General features: G+C 40.2%; 1 protein-coding gene and 2 pseudogenes across 1 annotated transcript; 2 read left to right on the top strand and 1 right to left on the bottom strand.

The window, feature by feature from the left end:
• Positions 1-370: 370 nt before the first annotated feature.
• Positions 371-1,238, bottom strand: LOC129138316 (uncharacterized; annotated as a pseudogene).
• Positions 1,239-8,035: 6,797 nt separating this feature from the next.
• Positions 8,036-9,040, top strand: LOC107972979 (cyclin-dependent kinase 2-associated protein 2-like). Its single transcript, XM_054675153.1, has one exon. The coding sequence runs from the start codon at positions 8,088-8,090 to the stop codon at positions 8,415-8,417; it is 330 nt and encodes a 109-aa protein (XP_054531128.1). The 5' UTR covers positions 8,036-8,087; the 3' UTR covers positions 8,418-9,040.
• A 448-nt stretch (positions 9,041-9,488) lies between these two features.
• Positions 9,489-16,988, top strand: LOC129138347 (unconventional myosin-Vb-like; annotated as a pseudogene).
• The last annotated feature ends 2,946 nt before the right edge of the window (positions 16,989-19,934 follow it).

Here is a 19,934-nt window from a genome sequence, read left to right on the forward strand (position 1 = left end):
GACTTAAATGTAAGGACTAAAGTATGTAACTCTTAGAAGAAAACACAAGGTAAACCTTTATGACCTTTGAGTTTTAAATGTATTTTGAAATATGACAGAAAAGCACAGATAACAAAAGAAAATACACGTAAATTAGATTTAATCAAAATAAAAAACCTTTATGCATCAAAGGATACTATCAAGGGAGTTAAAAGACAACCCATAGTATGTGAGAAAATATGTATCTGATAAAATCAAAGTGCGTATCTGATAAAAGCTTAATATCCCACAACTCAACATCAGAATTTCTAACATCCCAATTAAAAAATAGGCAAAGGACTTGAATAGACATTTCTCCGAAGAAGATACACAAATGTCTAAGACGGACAAGAAAAGATGCTAAACACCGTTATTCATTAATAAAATGCAAGACAAAACCCAAATGAGATGCCACTTTGCATCCACTAGTAAGGCTTTCATAACAACGACACAGAAAATCAGTGTTGCTAAGGAGGTGGAGAAATTGGAGCCCTCATGAACTGGCTGCTAGGAATAGAAAATGATGCACTTGCCGTGGAAAACAATTTGGTGGTTCCTCACAGAATCACACAGAGAAACAGGCGCTGCGGGCTTCCGGGTTCTCCTGGGCTGGCGCGGTACGTCCCGGAATCGCAGGCGCGCATCCCTTCTCGCCTGAGGGCCTGCCTGTCCGTGACTCCCGCCCCTCTTCTCCTCCGAAGAGACGTCGGGGCCGCTCCAGGGGCCGTCCGCAGCCACCAGGGATGGGGCTGAGGGTCGGTTCCTGCCCCGGTGCAGCCGCCGCCGGGCAGACCGCCTGGCTTGGCCGCAGCCACGGCGACATCCAGGCCCAGGTCTGCGAGGCTGGGCGCGCCAGCCAGCTTGGGAGTTGCCTGGCGCCTGTAGCTGGGCGCCCAGGTGGTGGAGCATGGCCTGGGCGGCCTCTGGATCGCGAGTGCCCCTGGCCTGAGAGCCCGCCAGACCCTGCCCCCGCCCGGCTCCTCCTCTGTCAGAGCTCGACACCTCTAGCCAAGGGCCCTCTGCAGCCAAGGGGGATAGGGCTGAGGGCCGGTTCCCGCCCCCGTGCAGCTACTGCCGGGCAGACCGCCTGGCTTGGCCCTCGTTCCGAGATGTGGGAAGTGAGGGCGGACTCGGGAGTTGCCTGGAGGTTGCTGCCTGCACACAGAAGGTGGCTGCAGCTTGGTTGCCCAGGCGGGCTGGAGGTGCATGGCCTGGTCGGCCTCGGGATCGCCAGCGCGCCCAGCCTGAGGGCCCCCAGGCTGTGCCTCCCGCCCAGCCCTCCACCTGAGGGAGATCGGGGCCGTTGGTATGGGCACTCGGCAGTCACCCCGTGTGGGGTTGAGCGGCGGTTTCTCAGTTCTCGCTCCTGTGCAGCCGCCGCTGCCGGCCAGAATGCTTGGCTTGGCCGCAGCCACTGGGACACCTGGCCATGGTTCTGCGATGCTGGCAGCGCGAGTGAGCTCGGGGGTTGCCAGGCAGCTGCTGCCTGCACACGGAGGGCGACTGCAGCTTGGGCGCCCAGTCGGCGGAGCATGGTCTGGGTGGCCACTGGAATGCATGCGCTTGAGGCCTGAGGGACCCGCTGTTGGTGCCACCTGCCCTGCTCTGCGCCTCTCCGCGCCTGCGCCGGCGCCCTGCGCCCCCTCCGCGCCTGCGCTGGCGCTCTGCGCCTCTCTCCCTTTGCGAAGGGCGCTCTGCCTTTGCGAGGGCAGAGCTGCCTTCTCGTCAGCGCAGACCGGGAGAGCATCGCGAGGGCGGAGCTGAGTTCTCCTCTGCACAGACTTCGGAGATACAGCGAAGGCGGAGCAGTGTTCTCCTCAGCACAGACCCGGGCGGGCAGGCCGGGGGCACCGCGAGGGCGGAGCTGCGTTCTGCTCAGCACACACCCGGGGGACACCGCGAAGGCAGAGCAGCGTTATCCTCAGCACAGACCTTGGGGGCGCTGCCTCGCTTTGGGACAACTCGGGGCCGCATCAATGGTGAATAAAATCCTTCCTGTTTGCAGCCCTGAATAATCAGTGTCAGAGGCCAGTTAGAAGGGTTCAGTGTGGAAAACGGGAAACCAAAAGCCCCTCTGAATCCTGCCCACCGAGGTTCTCCCCAGCCAAGGCGAGGCGGCCGCAGTGCGAGATCCACACTGCAGCCTCGGAAGACAAATGCGGCATTCCTAATGCAGACATGACACCCAAAGTATGACACCCCCATTGCTCATGTAACAAGCACCTGTAATGCTAATGCACTGCCTCAATACAAAAATATTAATATAAGATCCGCAATCCCCTCGCTGCTGTGCAGTCCAAAGACAGCGATCATAATAATCAACATTGACATAGTCAATACAAACGTAGTAACGAACCTAGGGTTAAGGTTGGTGTTAGGGTTAGGGGTTAGGGGTTAAGTTTAGGGTTAGGGGTTGGAGATAGGGATTGGGGTCAGAGTTAGGGGTTAGGAGTCAACGTTTAGAGTTAGGGTTTAAGAGATGTTAGGGGTTAGGGATTAAGGTTTAGAGTTGGGTTAGGGTGAGGGTTGGGGTTAGGGTTGGGGATAGTGGTTAGGGTTTGGGTCAGGAGTTAGGGGTCAGGGTTAGGGGTCAGGGGTCAGGGTCAGGGTCAGGGGTCCCACTCTGCGATTTGTCTATTTACTCTGCTGACTGTTCCCTTTGCCATGCAAAAGCTCTTTAGTTGATTTAAGTCCCTGCTATTTATCTTTGTTTTTATTGCATTTGCATTTGGGTTCTTGGTCATGAAATCCTTGCGTATGCCAATGTCTAGAAGGGTTTATCCAGTGTTATCTTCTAGAATTTTTACAGTTCAGGAATTAGGTTTAAGTTCTTAATCGATCTTGAGTAGATTTTTGTATAAGGTGAGAGATGAGAATCCAGTTTTATTACCCTACATGTGGCTCGCCAATTATCCCAACGTCATGTGTTGAAAAGGGTGTCCTTTCCCCACTTTATGTTTTTGTTTGCTTTGTCGAAGATCAGTTGGCTGTAAGTATTTGGGTTAATTTCTGGGTTCTCTCTTCTGTTCCACTGGTCTATGTGCCTATTTTTAAACCAGTACCATGCTGTTTTGGTAACTATGGCCTTATTGTACAGTTTGAAATCAAGTAGTGTGATGCCTCCAGGTTTGTTCTTTTTGCTTAGCCTTGGTTTGGCTACATGGCACTCTTTTGGTTCCATATTAATTTTAGAATTGTTTTTGTAATTCTGTGAGGGATGATGGTGGTATTCATATGGGGATTGCATTGAATTTGTAGATTGCCTTTAACAGAATGGTAATTTTCACAATATTGGTTCTACCCATCCATGAGCATGGGGATGTGTTTCCATTTGTTTGTGTCATCTATGATTTCTTTTCTTTCTTGTTTTTTTTTTTTTTTTTCCAGAGGTAGTTTCGCTCTTGTCGCTGAGGTGGGAGTGCAATGGTGTGATCTCGGCTCACTACAACTTCTGCCTCCCGGGTTCAAGCGATTCTCCTGCCTCAGTTTCCCGAGTAGCTGGGATTATAGGCATGCGCCAACGTGCTTGGCTCCATCTATGATTTCTTTCAGCAGTGTTTTGTAATTTTCACTGTAGAGGTCTTTTGATTACTTTTCTAGGTATATTCCTAAGTTTTGTTTGTTTGTTTTTTTTGTTTGTTTTTTTGCAGCTATTGTAAAAGGGGTTGAGTTCTTGATGTGATTCTCAGCTTGGTAGCTGTTGATGTATAGAAGAGCTACCTATTTGTGTACATTAATCTCGTATCTGGAAACTTTGCTGAATTCTTTTGTCAGTTCTAGGAGCTTTCTAGAGGAGTCCGTAGGGTTTTCAAGATGAAAGAGCATATCGTCAGCAACCAGTAACAGTTTGACTTCCTCTTTACGATTTGGATTTCCTCTATTTCCTTCTTTTGTCTGATTGCTCTGGCTAGGACTTCCAGTACTATGTTGAAGAGGAGTGGTGAGAGTAGGCTCTTCGTCTTGTTCCAGTTCTCAAAGGGAATGCTTTCACCTTTTCCCCATTCAGTATTATGTTGGCTGTGGGTCTGTCATAGATGGCTTTTATTACATTAAGGTATGTCCCTTGTATGCCTATTTTGCTGAGAGCTTTAATCATAAAGCAATGCTAGATTTTGTTGAATGCTTTTTCTGCATCTGTTGATAAAATCATGTGAGTTTTTTTTTTAATTCTGTTTATTTGGTGTATCACATTTATTGACTTGCATATGTTAAACCATTCCTGTGTCACTGGTATGAAACCCACTTGATCATGGTGGATTATCTCTTTGATATATTGTTGGATTCAGTTAGATAGTATTTTGTTAAGGATTTTGGCATCTGTGTTCATCATGGATATTGGTCTGTAGTTTTCTTTTTTGGTTATGTCCTTTCATGGTTTTGGTATTAGGGTGATGCTGGCTTCATAGAATGAATCAGGGAGTGTTTCTTCTTTCTCTGTCTTGTGGAATAGTGTGAAAGGATTGGTATCATTTCTTCTTTGAATGAAATAAAATATTCTTTGAATGTCTGGTAGAATTCTGCTGTGAATCTGTCTGGTCCTCGGCTTTTTTTGTTGGTAATTTTAAAATTACCATTTCAATCTTGCTGCTTGCTTTATTGGTCTGCTTGGGGTATCTACTTCTTCCTGATTTAAGCTAGGAGGGTTGTATTTTTCCAGGAATTTATGCAACTCTTCTGGGTTTTCTAGTTTATGTGTCAAAAGGTGTTCATAGTACCCTTGAATAATCTTTAATATTTCAGTGGTGTCAGTTGTAATAACCCCTGTTTCATTTCTTAGTGAGGTTATTTGGATTTCCTCTCTTCTTTTCTTGGTTAATCTTATAATGGTCTATTGATTTTGTTTATCTTTTCAAATAACCAACTTTTTGTTTTATTCATGTTTTGTATTTGTTGTTGTTGTTGTTGCTGTGTCAATTTCATTTAGTTCTGCTCTAATCTTGGTTATTTCCTTTGTTGCTGGGATTGGGTTTGGCTTGTTCCTGCTTCTCCAGTTCCCTGAGATGTGAACTTAGATTGTCTGTTTGTGCTCTTTCATACTTTTTGACATAGGTGTTTAGGGCTACAAACTTTCCTCTTAGCACTGCCTTTCCTGTATCCCAGAGGTCTTGATAGGTTGTGTCATCCAGTTCAAAGAAATTTTTTCCATTTCCATCTTGATTTTGTTTTTTACCCAGTGCTCATTCAGGAGCAGGTTATTTAATTTCCATGTATTTGCATGGTTTTGAAGATTCCTTTTGGAGTTGATTTTCAGTTTTATTCCACTGTGATCTGAGAGAGTGCGTGATACAATTTCAATTTTCTTAAATTTATTGAGACTCGTTTTATGGCCTATCATATGGTCTATCTTGGAGAAAATTCCATGTGCTGTTGAATAGAATGTGTATTCTGTGGTTGTTGGATGAAATGTTCTTATATATCTGTTAAGTCTATTTGTTCCAAAGTATAGTTTAAATCCAGTGTTTCTTTGTTGACTTTCTGTCTTGATGACCGACAGGTGCTGTCAGTGGAGTAATGAAGTCCCCCACTATTATTGTGTTGCTGTCTATCTTATTTCTTATGTTTACTAGTGATTGTTTATAAATTTGGGAGCTCCAGTGTTAGGTTCATGTATGTTTAGGATTGTCATGTTTTTCTGTTGAATGAGACCTTTACCATTATATACTGTCTGTCTTTGTCTCTTTTAGCTACTGTTGCTTTAAAGTTTGTTTTGTCTCATATGAGAATAGCTACCGCTGCTCGCTTTTGGTGTCCATTTTCATGAAATGCCTTTTTCTGCCACTTTCCTTAAGTTTATGTAGGTCATTATGTGTTAGGTGAGTCTCCTGAAGGCAGCAGATGGTTAGTTGGTGAGTTATTATCCATTCTGTGGTTCTGTATCTTGTAAGTGGAGCATTGAAGCCATTTACAACCAACATTAGTATTAAAAAGTGAGGTACCATTTCTTTCATCATGCTCTCTGTTGCCTCTGTACTTTGTTTTTGTTTTTCGTTTTTGCTTTTTAACTTGTATTTTTGTTTTATAGGTCTTGTGTGATTTATGCTTTAATGAAGTTCTGTTTTGATGTGTTTCCATGGTTTGTTTCATGATTTAGAGCTCCTTTTAGCAGTTCTTACAGTGCTGGTTTGGTAATGGCAAATTCTGTCAGCATTTGTTTGTCTGAAAATGACTGTATCTTTCTTTCATATATGATGTTTAGTTTTGCTGGATACAGAATTCTTGGCTGATAATTGTTTTGTTTAAGGAGGCTGAAGAAAGGGTCCCAATCCCATCTAGCTTTTAAGGTTTCTGCTGCAAAATCTGCTGTTAGTTTGATAGGTTTTCCTTTATAGGTTACCTAGTGCTTCTGTCTCACAGCTCTTAAGATTCTTTCTTTTGTCTTAACTTTGGATAACCCAATAACAATGTGCCTAGGCTAAGATCTTTTTGTGATGAATTTCCCAGGTGTTATTTGTGCTTCTTTTATTTGAATGTCTAGGTCTCTCACAAGGCCACAGATGTTTTCCTTGATTATTCCCCCAAATATGTTTTCCTAGCTTTTAGAATTCACTTCTTCCTCAGGTACACCAATTAGTCTTAGGTTTCATTGTCTTAGGCCCCACCACTAGGGCCGCTACATGTGACATGGGATGTGGGCCATCGGGCAAAGGGTGTGGAGATGGGGCGCTGCCAGGGGAGCCAAGGAGGAAAGAGAGCGCTTTCCAAATTGTCTTCCAGGGTTTCAATGTGCGTTTTATTAACTCAGAATCTGTCGGGAATAATACTAGGGCGCTACCTTTCCCTGGAGATAGGTCTTGTCAGTGGAGTGAGATAGGCTGGGGGGAGGAAGAAGAATGGGAGGCTCAGTTTATAAATATTAAGATCAGCAAGGGTGTGCTGCTGGCAGGAGCAGAGGGAGCCTAGAGATTTGGGTGGCTGCCGTTGGTAAGTGGTTGCAATCCAGAGAGTGGGATTCAGTTCCTCCCTTGTCATGTTAGCATCCCGTTTCCTGGGCGCGGGTCTAATGCCCTGCAGGTGGTCATTTCACTCATGGTGGCTTTGTCTCTCTTCTGCCATCTCCAGACTCCGCACTCCAGGGCTGCGTACCACCAGCCACTGTCATGTTAACCCCTTCCCAGGCCAATGTGTCCTTGGCCTGGAGCCCAATCTGCTGGACAGCCTGGGACCGTCCATTTTCGGGGTGGTGGGCAACCTGGTGGCCATCGTGGTGCTGTGCAAGTCACGCAAGGAGCAGAAGGAGACCACCTTCTACACAGTTACGCGGCTGACTGCCACCGACCTGTTGTTCACTTTGCTGGTGAGCCAGGTGACCATCGCCATGTACATGAAGGGCGGGTAACCTGGGGGCCAGCTGCTGTGTGAGTACAGCATCTTCAGCCTGTTCTTCTTCAGTCAGTCCGGCCTCAGCATCGTCTGTGCCGTGATACCTATACAGGTAATTTGTGTTAGACATTCTTAGAAGAGTTTCAAAAGTTTTATGTTTTTATCTGGGTTATAAACAGAGTCCTCAAATGCATACAAAGGAAATCATGCCATGATTGAATTTCAGCAGGAGTAAGTTTATTTTACCTATTCAAAATTAAAATACTTTTGTTGTGTTTGAAAATGTGTTTTAAAGATATGTTTTTGAAAAAAGTTTAAGTAAATATTTAATCATGTCCCCTTTTCTATCCCAAGAAATAATTTCATATATAGTTTATTTAAATTTTTTAACAAAAATGTAGCATAATTTTTTTAAATTGTATATTTTATTTAACCCAATATATATCCAAAAATTGGGTCAATATGTAATCAATATAAAAATTATTAGAGATAGTTTGCATTCTTTTTTCATATGAAATCTTTGAAATCCATTGTGTATTTTACATTTTAGGATGTCTCAACTCAAATGTGAAATTTTCATGGAGAATATTTGAACTGTATTTAGATTAATACAAATTGCAGTTAAAAAGTTTAATATAGATTTACCAGGGGGCGTGCAGCCCGCTTGCCAATCAGATCGCTGCTGAGCGGCCCCGCAGCCAACCCCCGAAGAGCAGCCTGCTGGCTTCCCCAGCGCCCAGGAGTTGGGGATGTCCTACAAACCTACCACCCCTGCCCCCAGCAGCACCCCCGGCTCCAGCACCCCTGGGCCAGGCACTCCGGTCCCTACAGAAAGCGTCCCGTCGCCGTCGGACTCAGGGCCGGGTGCCACTGCCCCTTTCAGACTGCTGTTTAAAGACTTTGGACCGCCTACCATCGGTTGTGTGCAGGCCATGAAACCACCTGGTGCCCAGGGCTCCCAGAGCACCTACACGGAACTGCTGTTGGTCACAGGGGAGATGGGCAAAGTGATCCGGCCCACCTATGCTGGCAGCAAGAGCGCCACGGAGCGACTGAAGAGAGGTATCATCCATCCCTAGTCAGAGTGCCTGGTAGAGACAGAGCGGAACGCCCACACTTAACAGGAAGCTCCTAGGCCTCTGTGTCTGGACTCCGGAGCACCTCCTTCTCCCTGGCCTTCATCCCTAGTTGAACTAACCATCCTGGGCTTCCTGTCCTGTGTCCCTTGATGGGTGCCCTCCAGGAACCAAGGGGCGGTTCTCACTCTAGGTGGCAGCACTAAGGACCCCCCTCCCCACCCCACCCCGCCAACGCAACAAGAGTTAGCAACGAGGTCCCCGTGAGTCCCACCCATGACCTGCCGACAGTGTTGCCCACTGGAACTTTCTGTGGCCCCCACCACTCAGCCCTTCCCAGCACTTGTCCGGAGCCTCCTTGTCCCTCAGCACAGCTCAGGCCTCAGGCCTGACACTTCCCTACCTTGTGTCTTTTGCTAAATATGACCTTTCTATATTAATAAAAGATGCTTTGGAGTTGTGCTCTCTAAAAAAAAGTTTAATATAAAGGAGAAATAAAAGGAAATTTAGCAAAGAAATATGTAGATGAATATTTAAATACTCAGAGGTGACATTACTACCAGACATAATGAGATTATCAGATGTTTCATTTACTTATGATTAATATGTTTGTATTTATTTTTTATTCATTTTATTTTATTTATGTATTTATTTATTTTTATTATACTTTAAGTTCTAGGGTACATGTGCACAACGTGCAGGTTTGTTACATATGTATACATGTGCTGTGTTGGTTTGCTGCACCCATTAACTTGTCATTTACATTAGGTATTTATTTTAAGGCTGTTAAAGCTGTAGTCAATTTTCTCACTTTGATCTTCCAAAGGAACCTGCTGTATCTTTTTCATTCTGTGCAAAATAGGCATTTTAGGATCCACTCAATGCTAAAGTCATTGAGTAGCTACAGACTTGCTATTTGTTTCTCCATTGTTATATTTTCATAGTTTTAGAATCTGAGCAGCATTTAATTTGTCTATGCTTTATATTTTCCTTTAGAGAAAGAACACAGTGATACTTGCTCATAGTGTTAGAGGAATAATCCCAAAGAGAGAAATTATTCTTTGAATATCCACCATGACTGAACACTTAGCAATACTGAAACCTACTTATAAAACAAAACAGAAAACCTCCAAAAAACCAAGTAAACAACAACAAAACTTAAAACCAAAAAAGTACTGGAAGTCTCAGAAGTATTAGCAGTTATTCTTGCTCCTTTAAATGAAAAGATGCTTTATCGTATCCTCTATGGAGAGAATTCTGACAGTATTTATCAAAGACCTTACATTTATTCACCTTTTGCCCTAACAATTTCATAACTTAAAAATACATACAACAATTTATAATATAGCATTTTTTGTAAAGGGAAATAATCAGAAAGAGTCTAAGTGTTCAACAATAGGGCACTTGTTGAATTATGATACAATCACTCAATAAGGTCTTCATAGAGCCCATTAAAATGATGTTATTGATATTTATTTATTAATAGGAGAAATCATTTAGAATTTTTGGTTAAGACCTTTAACTAAGCACAAAGTCTATGAAATAATGTGCACAACATTCCATATTTTCATAAGGGGAATGACTTTTAAAACTACCCTGCAATCATCTCATTTTACACAAATGTCTAGGCAGGTTTGTTAACCGGGTATATTGTGCCATGCTGAGGTTTGGGGTATGACTGATCTCATCATGCAGATACGAAGCTTAGTACCCTGTAGTTTTTCAACCCTGGCTGCCTTCCCTACTGCCTCTACTAGTCTCCATTGTCTATTATAGTCATCTTTTCTTTTTTTAAAAAAAATCTGTTTTTCTGATTTTTTATTAGGTAAAAAATGGAAAAACAAAATATAATTTTTATTCAATACATATTTCATCCTTATGCATTATTTTTTCAGAAAGTGAAGTCCATTTAGAATGATAGCAGTTCATCAACCAAATAATTCATCTTCACACAGTTTCAATAACTTCAGAAATTTTCTTCATCTCTCTCTCTGTAGAAATTCTCAAACTGTGGAATGGTCATCTTTATCGTCATAAATACTGTCATCTTTATGTCCAAGAGTATCCAACATTTAGCTACCAAACTACTACCCAAATCTGATTATTTGATCATGTTGATTCTGTCACATTCTACTTGTCATATCAGATTTTTATTAAAGAAATCATTAGCTTATCTATTATTGTTACTGGAGCTGTAAGAAAATTTTGTAATTCATTTGGATCAATCCTCTTCTTTATGGTCTTATTTGAGAATAAAACTTGGTTCTGTCTTAGCCTGTCGTTTAATAAGCCAGTGACCTGGGGCAAATCTAACTGCTTCATCTGTAAACTATGAATAATAATAGAGTCCCTCTGCCTGTCATACATGGGTATAGTAAGGTTCCATTTTAAAAATGGCTCTTATTATGTTACCTGAAAGGCATTCTATAATGATGAGTGGCAAGGTGGTCTTAGCAACAGTGCAGTGAAAATTGGGACCATTTTCTGTCGCTATCATTTCTATTTTTGTGATACCCTCTTTAAATTAGTCTTAGGATGTAATTCAAAGGAGTGATGTAATTGGAATTTTCTTCTTCTTCTTCTTTTTTTTTTTTTTTTTGAGACAGAGTTTCCCTCTGTCGCCCAGGTTGGAGTGCAGTGGCGCAATCTGGGCGCACCGCAAGCTCCCTCTCCTGGGTTCACGCCATTCTCCTGCCTCAGCCTTGTGAGTAGCTGAGACTACAGGAGCCCGCCACCGCACCTGGCTAATTTTTTGTATGTTTGGTTGAGACGGGGTTTCACCATGTTACCCAGGATGGCCTCGATCTCCTGACCTCGTGATCCGCCCATCTCGGCCTCCCAAAGTGCTGGGATTACAGGCGTGACCCACCGCGCCCGGCCCATAATTGGAAATTTTTATACTGTTAGATCTAAGAGTATTTTATGTGGTATAATAAAATATTAATTTAGTGAACCTCATTAGATAATTAGCATGGAATATATTATGCACTGCCATGCAGGGGCCTAAGAGAATGGTCTACACGTCTTGCGAAGTTGATATGAAGACAGGCAACAAGACAGTCTAGCTGAGTAAAAGTCTGTAGACATCTCTAAGGAGGAATGGTTAGAGAATGCCCTGACTGTGGATAGCTGGCATATTTTACCCCAGAAAGAAGAGCACAGAGTGGCAGAGAGTACTTGAGATTTAAATAAGAAAAGAGGATGAAAAAATTACTTTCACTAATTATAAATTTTCTCAAGAATGGACTTATTCTCTATTTTCTATTGCCTCTTGAGAAATCATTATTTTTCATTCAGCCAACATAATTATTAAGACTAATTGTGGAGGGTATTCAAAATGGAAAAACAGCGGTCCCTAGGATTATATTTTATTTATGAATGATCACTCATTTGTAACTTTTCTTTCAGTTAGATGTTTTTTAATAGAAAAATACCTTTTTAGCACCAGTACAATTTATGAAACGAAATGTGAAATTCAGGCATATATGTAATTTTATGTGTAAAATATTCCATTTTTTTCTGTTAATGAAGTAAGTATGTTTAACATGAGATATATCCTCTTAATACATTTTTAACTGTGCAATACAATCTTGTTAACTATAGGTGCTCTGTTGACAGCAGATCTCTAGAACTTATTCATCTGTTATAACTGAATTTTATACCCATTGAACAGCAACCCCCATTTCCCCTCCTTCCAGACCCTGGCAACCAGTATTGTACTCTATTTCTAGGAGTTTAACTATTTTAGATATCTTACGTAAGTGGAATCAGGCAGTATTAAAACATACTTTCAATTAGTAATGACTATAATTCGGATAATTTAAATAAGAGAAAGCAAATATCACTACTACCAGCTTTTGGGGGAAAATATTACAAATAGGGATATTGTGATAAAAGTGTACAATATTTTTTACATTTGTGCACTTAGAGCCGTGTTCAGACTTTGCCACCTATACATGTATAGCACATTTGAATATGTGCTACAGTATGCCATTTATAAAGACTGAAAATAACATTTTATAAAACATTATTATTTATTTAGCAACCTCATGAGCTTTGGCTTCAAAAATACCTGATTTACAAAGCATAATCCTAGTGCTGGAGAACAGATCAGTGGTTGCCAAAGGTTAGGGTTGGTTGGAAGATGTCATTAGTGAGGGATAACATGAAAACATGTACTTTCTTTGTGGTGATAGAGCAGTTCTGCATCCAGATTATGGTGATGGTTACATAAATCCACACTTCATAGATCTATACACACACATCACACATACACTCACACACACCTACACAAGAGTACATGTAAAATCCTTAGAAATATGAATAGGGTCTGAACCTGAGTTAATGGTATGGAAACAATGTCAATTTCCTGATGTTGGCAAAGTACTAGGTTAAGTTAGATATAATTACTGGGGAAAGTTGGCTGAAAATAAGACGGTCATTCTTTTTACTATTTTTTAACTTCTTGTGAGTCAAATTATTTAAAAATAATTGGTATTAAACAAAGACAAAAAATCTAAAATTTCTAAAATCAAAGCCCTTATGAATTTGAACATATTATTTGATTTATTTTGTAGACCTTGATTTCTTCACCTGTAAAAATGGAATGATAGTAGAATTTCTGTCTCATTATTGTCATGCTTAAACCATATCATTTATGTAAGTGCCCAGTACTGTGTCTGGTGAACAATAATGCTTAAACGCTGAGTTCCCCCACTTTTTTGTGGCTGTTGGTTTACAGGTGGTTTTTAAGTTCCTAAGTGGAAGTTTGTTTAAAAAGAGGCAGTCAAAATAAACAGCGATGTCTCAGAGCATCATCTGAACAAGAAAGGAAGGTGTTCTCCATCCCTTGAAGTGGTCTCAGTCCTCTTTTATTGTTTAGCTCTCATGTGAGTCTTCAGAAATAACCTCAAGAATTGCTACAACACCAACAGAGAATTAACTCTCATTGAGTTTTTAGCTCAGTAGATTCTGGGTCCTAAAATTTATGGACTCACCTGCTTTTTAAATTTTTCCCATTTAGAAATATTCAATTTAAATCTTCCTTCAGTAAGTAATTGTTAACTATTAACAATCCTAACATTATAATAAAGTCAGAAGTAACATTTATTACTTTTGTTTTCCACTCATACTGCTTGCAGTCCATAAGCATACAGCATTTTTGTCTTTACAAATATCTAAAGGAAGATAATCAAAATGAAAACTAAGAAATCCTACTCTGAGGTCATATCTCTCTAACTAGATTGTATATTTATTGAGGGTGATGACTATATTTTCTTTTCCAGGAGAACAAAACAAATGCAAGGTTGGGATGAATTGAATTTAGTGGGGGATGGAGAGGGGAAGGAGTCAAGTTTCTTCATCCTTTTCCATGCTTTGATAACTTTATCTGTGAGATCCTAGTTAAAAGAACATGACTATGTAAAGAAGTAAGTTCTTGAAAGGCCCACTGTATTAGGAGATTAGGAATTGTTAGCTTGAAAAGACATAAATGGAAAGAAAACATAACACAGAGACAAAATACATGAAATTTGTATTGTGGTACACATGTGCTTTGTGATCATATTTCTGTGTCATAAACAAAAAAAAAAGGATAAAGCTTAACCAAAAGAAATTTAGGGCACATAGAAGCATTTACGTGTTTTCATACTATGAGCTGGGGCTAAGGTTTCCTTTACCATGACAGTTGGTGAAGCATAAGAACAAATCAATTCACAAATGTTCTGGTAAATTCCAATTTCCACATCTTAAATCATAGACCTAAGTCAGTCAAACTCAGTCATATATATAGATATGTGTGTGTGTGTGTATATATATATATACAGGCACCTACATAAGTGGTATGATTTAAGCATGACAATAATGAGATAGGAATCATACTATTATTCCATTTTTACAGGTGAAGAAATCAAGGTCTACAAAAGAAATCAAATCATATGTCCAAATTCATATGGGCTTTGATTTTTGAACTTTCAAATTTTTGTCTTTGCTTAATACCTTTTGTTTTAAAATAATTTGACTCATAAGAAGTTAAAAAAAGAAGTAAAATGAATGACTATGCTATTTTCAGGCAACTTTCCCCAATGATTATACATAACTTAACCTAGTACATTGCCAAAATCAGGAAATTGACATTGTTTCCATACCATTAACTCAGGTTCAGACCCTATTCATATTTCTAAGGATTTTACATGTACAGATGTGTTTGAATGTATGTGTGATGTGTGTGTATAGATCTATGAAGTGTGGATTTATGTAACCATTACCACAATCTGGATGCAGAACTGCTCTATCACCACAAAGAAAGTACATGTTTTCATGTTATCCCTCACTAATCACATCTTCCAACCAACCCTAACCCTTGGCAGCTACTGTTCTGTTCTCCAGCACTGGGATTATGCTATGTAATTCAGGTATTTTTGAAACCAAGCTTATGAGTTTGCTAAATAAATAATAATGTTTATAAACTATTATTTTCAGTCTTTATAAATGGCATACTGTAGCACATATTCCAATGTGCTATACATGTATAGGTGAGCCAAAGTTTGAACATGGATCTAAGTGCACAAACATAAAAAATATTGTACACTTTTATCATGATATCTCTATTTGTAATCTTTTTCCCCAAATACTAGTAGTAGTGATGTTTGCTTTCTCTTATTTAAACTATCAGAATCTTTAAACTTTCTCTTATTTAAACTATAGTCATTACTAATTGAAAGTATGTTTGAATGCTGCCTGATTCCACTTACACAAGATAGATATATATATCAGTGATATCTATGTGTGTGTATATATTTATATATATGTCAGTCATATATATGTGTGTGTATATATTTATATATATATGTCAGTCATATATGTGTGTATATATTTATACATATCACATACACACATATATAGACAGAGTTAGGTCTATGATCTCTGTATATATTTATATACACACATATGTATTTTTAAACTATTACATGAAGCAAATAGTACAGTTGATTTCATATAACAAGAGTTATTGGATGTATATGGGCAAAAGTTAAAGCATATGGGCAAATAAATTGATGAACTTACAGACTCATTTGTTTGACATATATTTATTGTGTGGTCTCTATTGAATGCTGGGTATCTTCCAGGAGCCTAAAATTCAGCAGTGAACATAACAGGCTCAAATCCTTGTACTCAAGTAGCTAATATTCTAATCGAGGGAGAAGACAATAAACAAAGTTAATAAGCAAAATATTCAACATACTAGTTGATAGGAAGTTCTGTGGTGAAAAATAAAGTAAGAGGAAAAGAATGAGAGGAAGCTCTAAAAGCAACTGAAGATTTACATGAAGAAGCTGCCCAGGCGTTGGCCCAGAGTGAGAGGAAGCGCCATGAGTTCAACAGGCAGGTCACAGTTCAGTGGAAAGAAAAGGATTTCCAGGGCATGTTGGAGTGCCACAAAGAGGGCGAGGCCCTCCTCATCCTCAACCTGGTGACAGACTTGAAGCCCCAGATGCTGTTGGACACAGTGCCCTGTATCCCTGCCTACATCCCCTACATGTGCATCCGGCTCGCGGACCAAACCAACGATGATCTCAAAGTGCACTCCCTGATGACCTCCACCACCAACGGCACTAAGAAAGTCCTGAAGAAGCACAGTGATGACTTTGAGATGACGTCATTCCTGTTATCCAACACCTGCCACCTTCTTCACTGTCTGAAGCGGTACAGCGGGCATGAGGGCTTCATGACTCAGAATACTGCAAAGCACAACGAACACTGCCTTAAGAACTTTGACCTCACCGAATACCGTCAGGTACTGAGAGACCTTTCCATTCAGATCTACCAGCAGCTCTTTAAAATTGCCGAGGGTGTGTTACAGCCGATGATAGTTTCTACCATGTTGGAAAATGAGAGCATTCACGGTCTATCTGGTGTGAAGCCCACTGCTCCCAGAAGCACTCCTCCAGCATGGCAGATGAGGATAACTCATACCGCCTGGAAGCTATCATCTGCTAGATGAATGCCTTTCATACAGTCATGTGTGACCAGGGCTTGGACCCTGAGATCATCCTGCAGGTATTCAAACAGCTCTTCTACATGATCAGCGCAGTGACTCTTAATGACCTGCTCCTGCGGAAGGACGTCTGCTCTTGGAGCACAGGCATGCAACTCAGGTACAATATAAGTCAGCTTGAGGAGTGGCTTTGGGGAAGAAACCTTCACCAGAGTGGAGTAGTTCAGACCATGGAACCTCTGATCCAAGCAGCCCAGCTCCTGCAATTAAAGAAGAAAACCCAGGAGGATAAAGAGGCCATCTGCTCCCTGTGTGCCTCTCTCAGCACCCAGCAGATTGTCAAAATTTTAAACCTTTAGCCTCCCCTGAATGAATTTGAAGAACAGGTAACAGTGGCCTTTATACAAATGATCCAGGCACAACTACAAGAGCAGAATGACCCTCAGCAACTGCTATTAGATGCCAAGCACATGTTTCATGTTTTGTTTCCATTTCATCCATCTTCCCTAACCATGGAGTCAATCCTAGCATGTCTCAATCTGGAGTTCCTCAATGAAGTAGATGCATGTTTAGTCTGATTCCCAATGTGAGCAAAAAGGAAGCATAGACAGTAAAGTAAATTCAAGGATCTGTTAAATCTGGTAAAAGTAGATCAAATCAGAGATTGACAGCCTGTGGAGAGTGCTGAACTATACAGAATTAGACACAACTATGGCATTATTTTTTGTACGTACTGCTCAGAATAAAAACACTTGAAATGTGGAAGATTTTAAGTTTGATTTCAGTCCAACAAATATACATAATAATTTATAGACACCAAGCAGTCCTCATAGCCATATAAAAGATGCCAATTCTATAAAATGAAGCTGCCGAGTTTTAATCTTTGCATATAACTGGAGAATGTCCAGATTAAAATACTAACTATATATAAGTCACATAAATTGCCTTCAAAGTGCTTTTAACAAATAATAGTACTAATAAGCATGATAATGGCATATACTGACATTTCCCAAAGTTTGCAAACCATAGGTGTAGTAGAGTTTGTGGTGAGATGTGTTAAGAACAAAAATATGGGGATGAGACTTCTGAGAAATGTCCCCAAAATATTTTCTAATGGCTGATTATACAAAGACAGCAGTGTAACTGACCTCCAAACCAGACATTTTGAGTACTGGTTTCTGAAGCAAAATTAGAAGTGCCAGTCCTCAGTGTCCTCAAACGCTTTTGTGTAATCTTGGTTTAATGGAAGAGATGATTAAAATGCTGCTATCTGAAACTCCAAGTGAGAAAGATGGAAAAATAATTTGTGTCTGATGCTAGTCCATACACTTTCCAAGTCCCACAAAACTCTCACAAAAAATGTATATAAGCTAAATATTACAAAATGATAACAACTTGTTTTATTTATAGATGTAAAATCCAAACAATGTGAAAGCTTTTAATCTGTTAATACCATTAAGCCTCCAGTAAGAGTGTCATATAATGCTCTACTATTCCAAACAACTGAATAGTAAAACAAACTAACCTCGCACATCAGATTATCTGAAAAACCTTCAAAAATACTCAGTTCAGGGATTACTATTATACAAAAGTTTGGGGTTTTTTAAGACAATAAAATGGCTTAGGTCAACTTTCCCCTTTCAGGTTATTTTCAACGTTTTTCAAACGTTGTAATTCAAAATTGTAAATATCTCTCCTATGAAATAAGGATTTAAAAAAAGAGTAATTCAGTAATATAACAGACGTAGATGTTTGCTGCTCTTAGAATTTTTTGTTTGTTTGTTTTTGGGCTCTTCAAAAGCAAGCATTCAGTTAGAAACCCATATTATTCTTTCCACACTTTTTAAATTATACTTAAAGTTCTAGGGTACATGTGCACAATGTGCAGGTTTGTTGCATATGTATACATGTGCCATGTTGGTTTGCTGCACCCACTAACTCGTCATTTCCATTAGATATATCTCCTAATGCTATCCCTCCCCCCTCCCCACACCATACAGCAGGCCCTGGTGTGTGATGTTCCCCTTCCTGTGTCCAAGTGTTCTCATTGTGCAATTCCCACCTATGAGTGAGAACATGCGGCGTTTGGTTTTTTGTCCTTGCGATAGTTTGCTGAGAATGATGGTTTCCAGCTTCATCCATGTCCCTACAAAGGACATGAACTCATCATTTTTTATGGCTGCATGGTATTCCATATTCTTTCCACACATTTTTTTTTACTGTCTTTTCCCTATTTCTTGATAGCAGTATGCTGTTTCCATGATAAGAACAAATAGTGTTTGCCAATCGTAGAAGAACAGCCTCTGTATTACATTGAGAAAATGAGATTTATCCATGGATTGGAAGTAGAACAGCCTGCCTCCACTCTCCTTTACTCCACCACCCAACTTAAAAGGCTCTCAGAAACATAGCACAGTCCAAGCTACCTTCTGTACTATGCCCTTAGACCACAGCTTCCTCAGTTGTTCTCTGCATCTCCTGGGGCTTAACCCAGTCTTAGCCTGCATTGAGGCTGCTGACAGTTGTGTGCCAATCAGTTGCCATGGACATTATCCCTTCTACATCCACATTAAACATGCCAGCTTCTCTTGGGTGTCTGCAGAGCTGTGCCTTTTTCTTTCAGTTACAGTTACATAATCACTGACATCCATGACACTCACACATGGATCCATGTGCTGACTTCATTTAGAAGGCTAATCTAAAACAACTGGGTTTGTGGCTACCTCTTTAAAGTTGTTTGTGAAGTATAGTTTGCTTTTTGATGCACTTTAGTTTGAAACTGAGTCCCTTATGTAAGGACTGTCCTTAATCTTAAAAGACCAAAAATGCCTTGTTAGAGTGTTAAGGAGTTTTGACATGCAGTGGTTCCACAAATACAGTGGCTTACTGTCCTTATATACTGTCTTACACCATCGTTCTCTCCATCTCTCTTGGTCACTACTGTCTGCTGTCACTGGTTAATCACTAGATGCCAAGAGCTTACTGAACACAAGCTTGGCAATCAGAATAAATGGGGAGGGAAGGACCTTATGAATCGTCTATTTAGCCTAAGAAATGGCAGGTTTAGTTCTTCTCTTCCAAAAGATACAGGTATATCACTGGAATTGTACTTAAAATTTATAGATGACTAGCAAATATATACTTTATATGTACTTAACATTTAGATCAGTCTTACTTAATACTTGGAGGTTAGAAGAAGCATCTTTAGGGGAACTATATAATATTCTGTTAGCATTTTCTCTGCATTTTTAAAAATCATTTCAACTCAAACACTTACCAGCGTCATGAAATCAGTAATTACTCTTAAACAATTCAACATAAAGGTTTGAACTCTGTACTAGATGTTTCTTTAATTTTTTAATATTTAAAATTTAGTTCAGGCTTTTCTCACCAGGTGCCTTTAGTGGTGACTAAGATAACTGACTTCTCAATTGTTTCTCTGAAATAAGTGTTGCTGTGGGAATAATTTTAATGTTCAATGTGATATCATGGTGGAGTTTTGTCTTTTAAAACATTAGAAGCAT

Source organism: Pan troglodytes, chromosome 22 (genome assembly GCF_028858775.2).
Source record: "Pan troglodytes isolate AG18354 chromosome 22, NHGRI_mPanTro3-v2.0_pri, whole genome shotgun sequence".
In the NCBI taxonomy this organism is placed as follows: Eukaryota; Metazoa; Chordata; class Mammalia; order Primates; family Hominidae; genus Pan; species Pan troglodytes.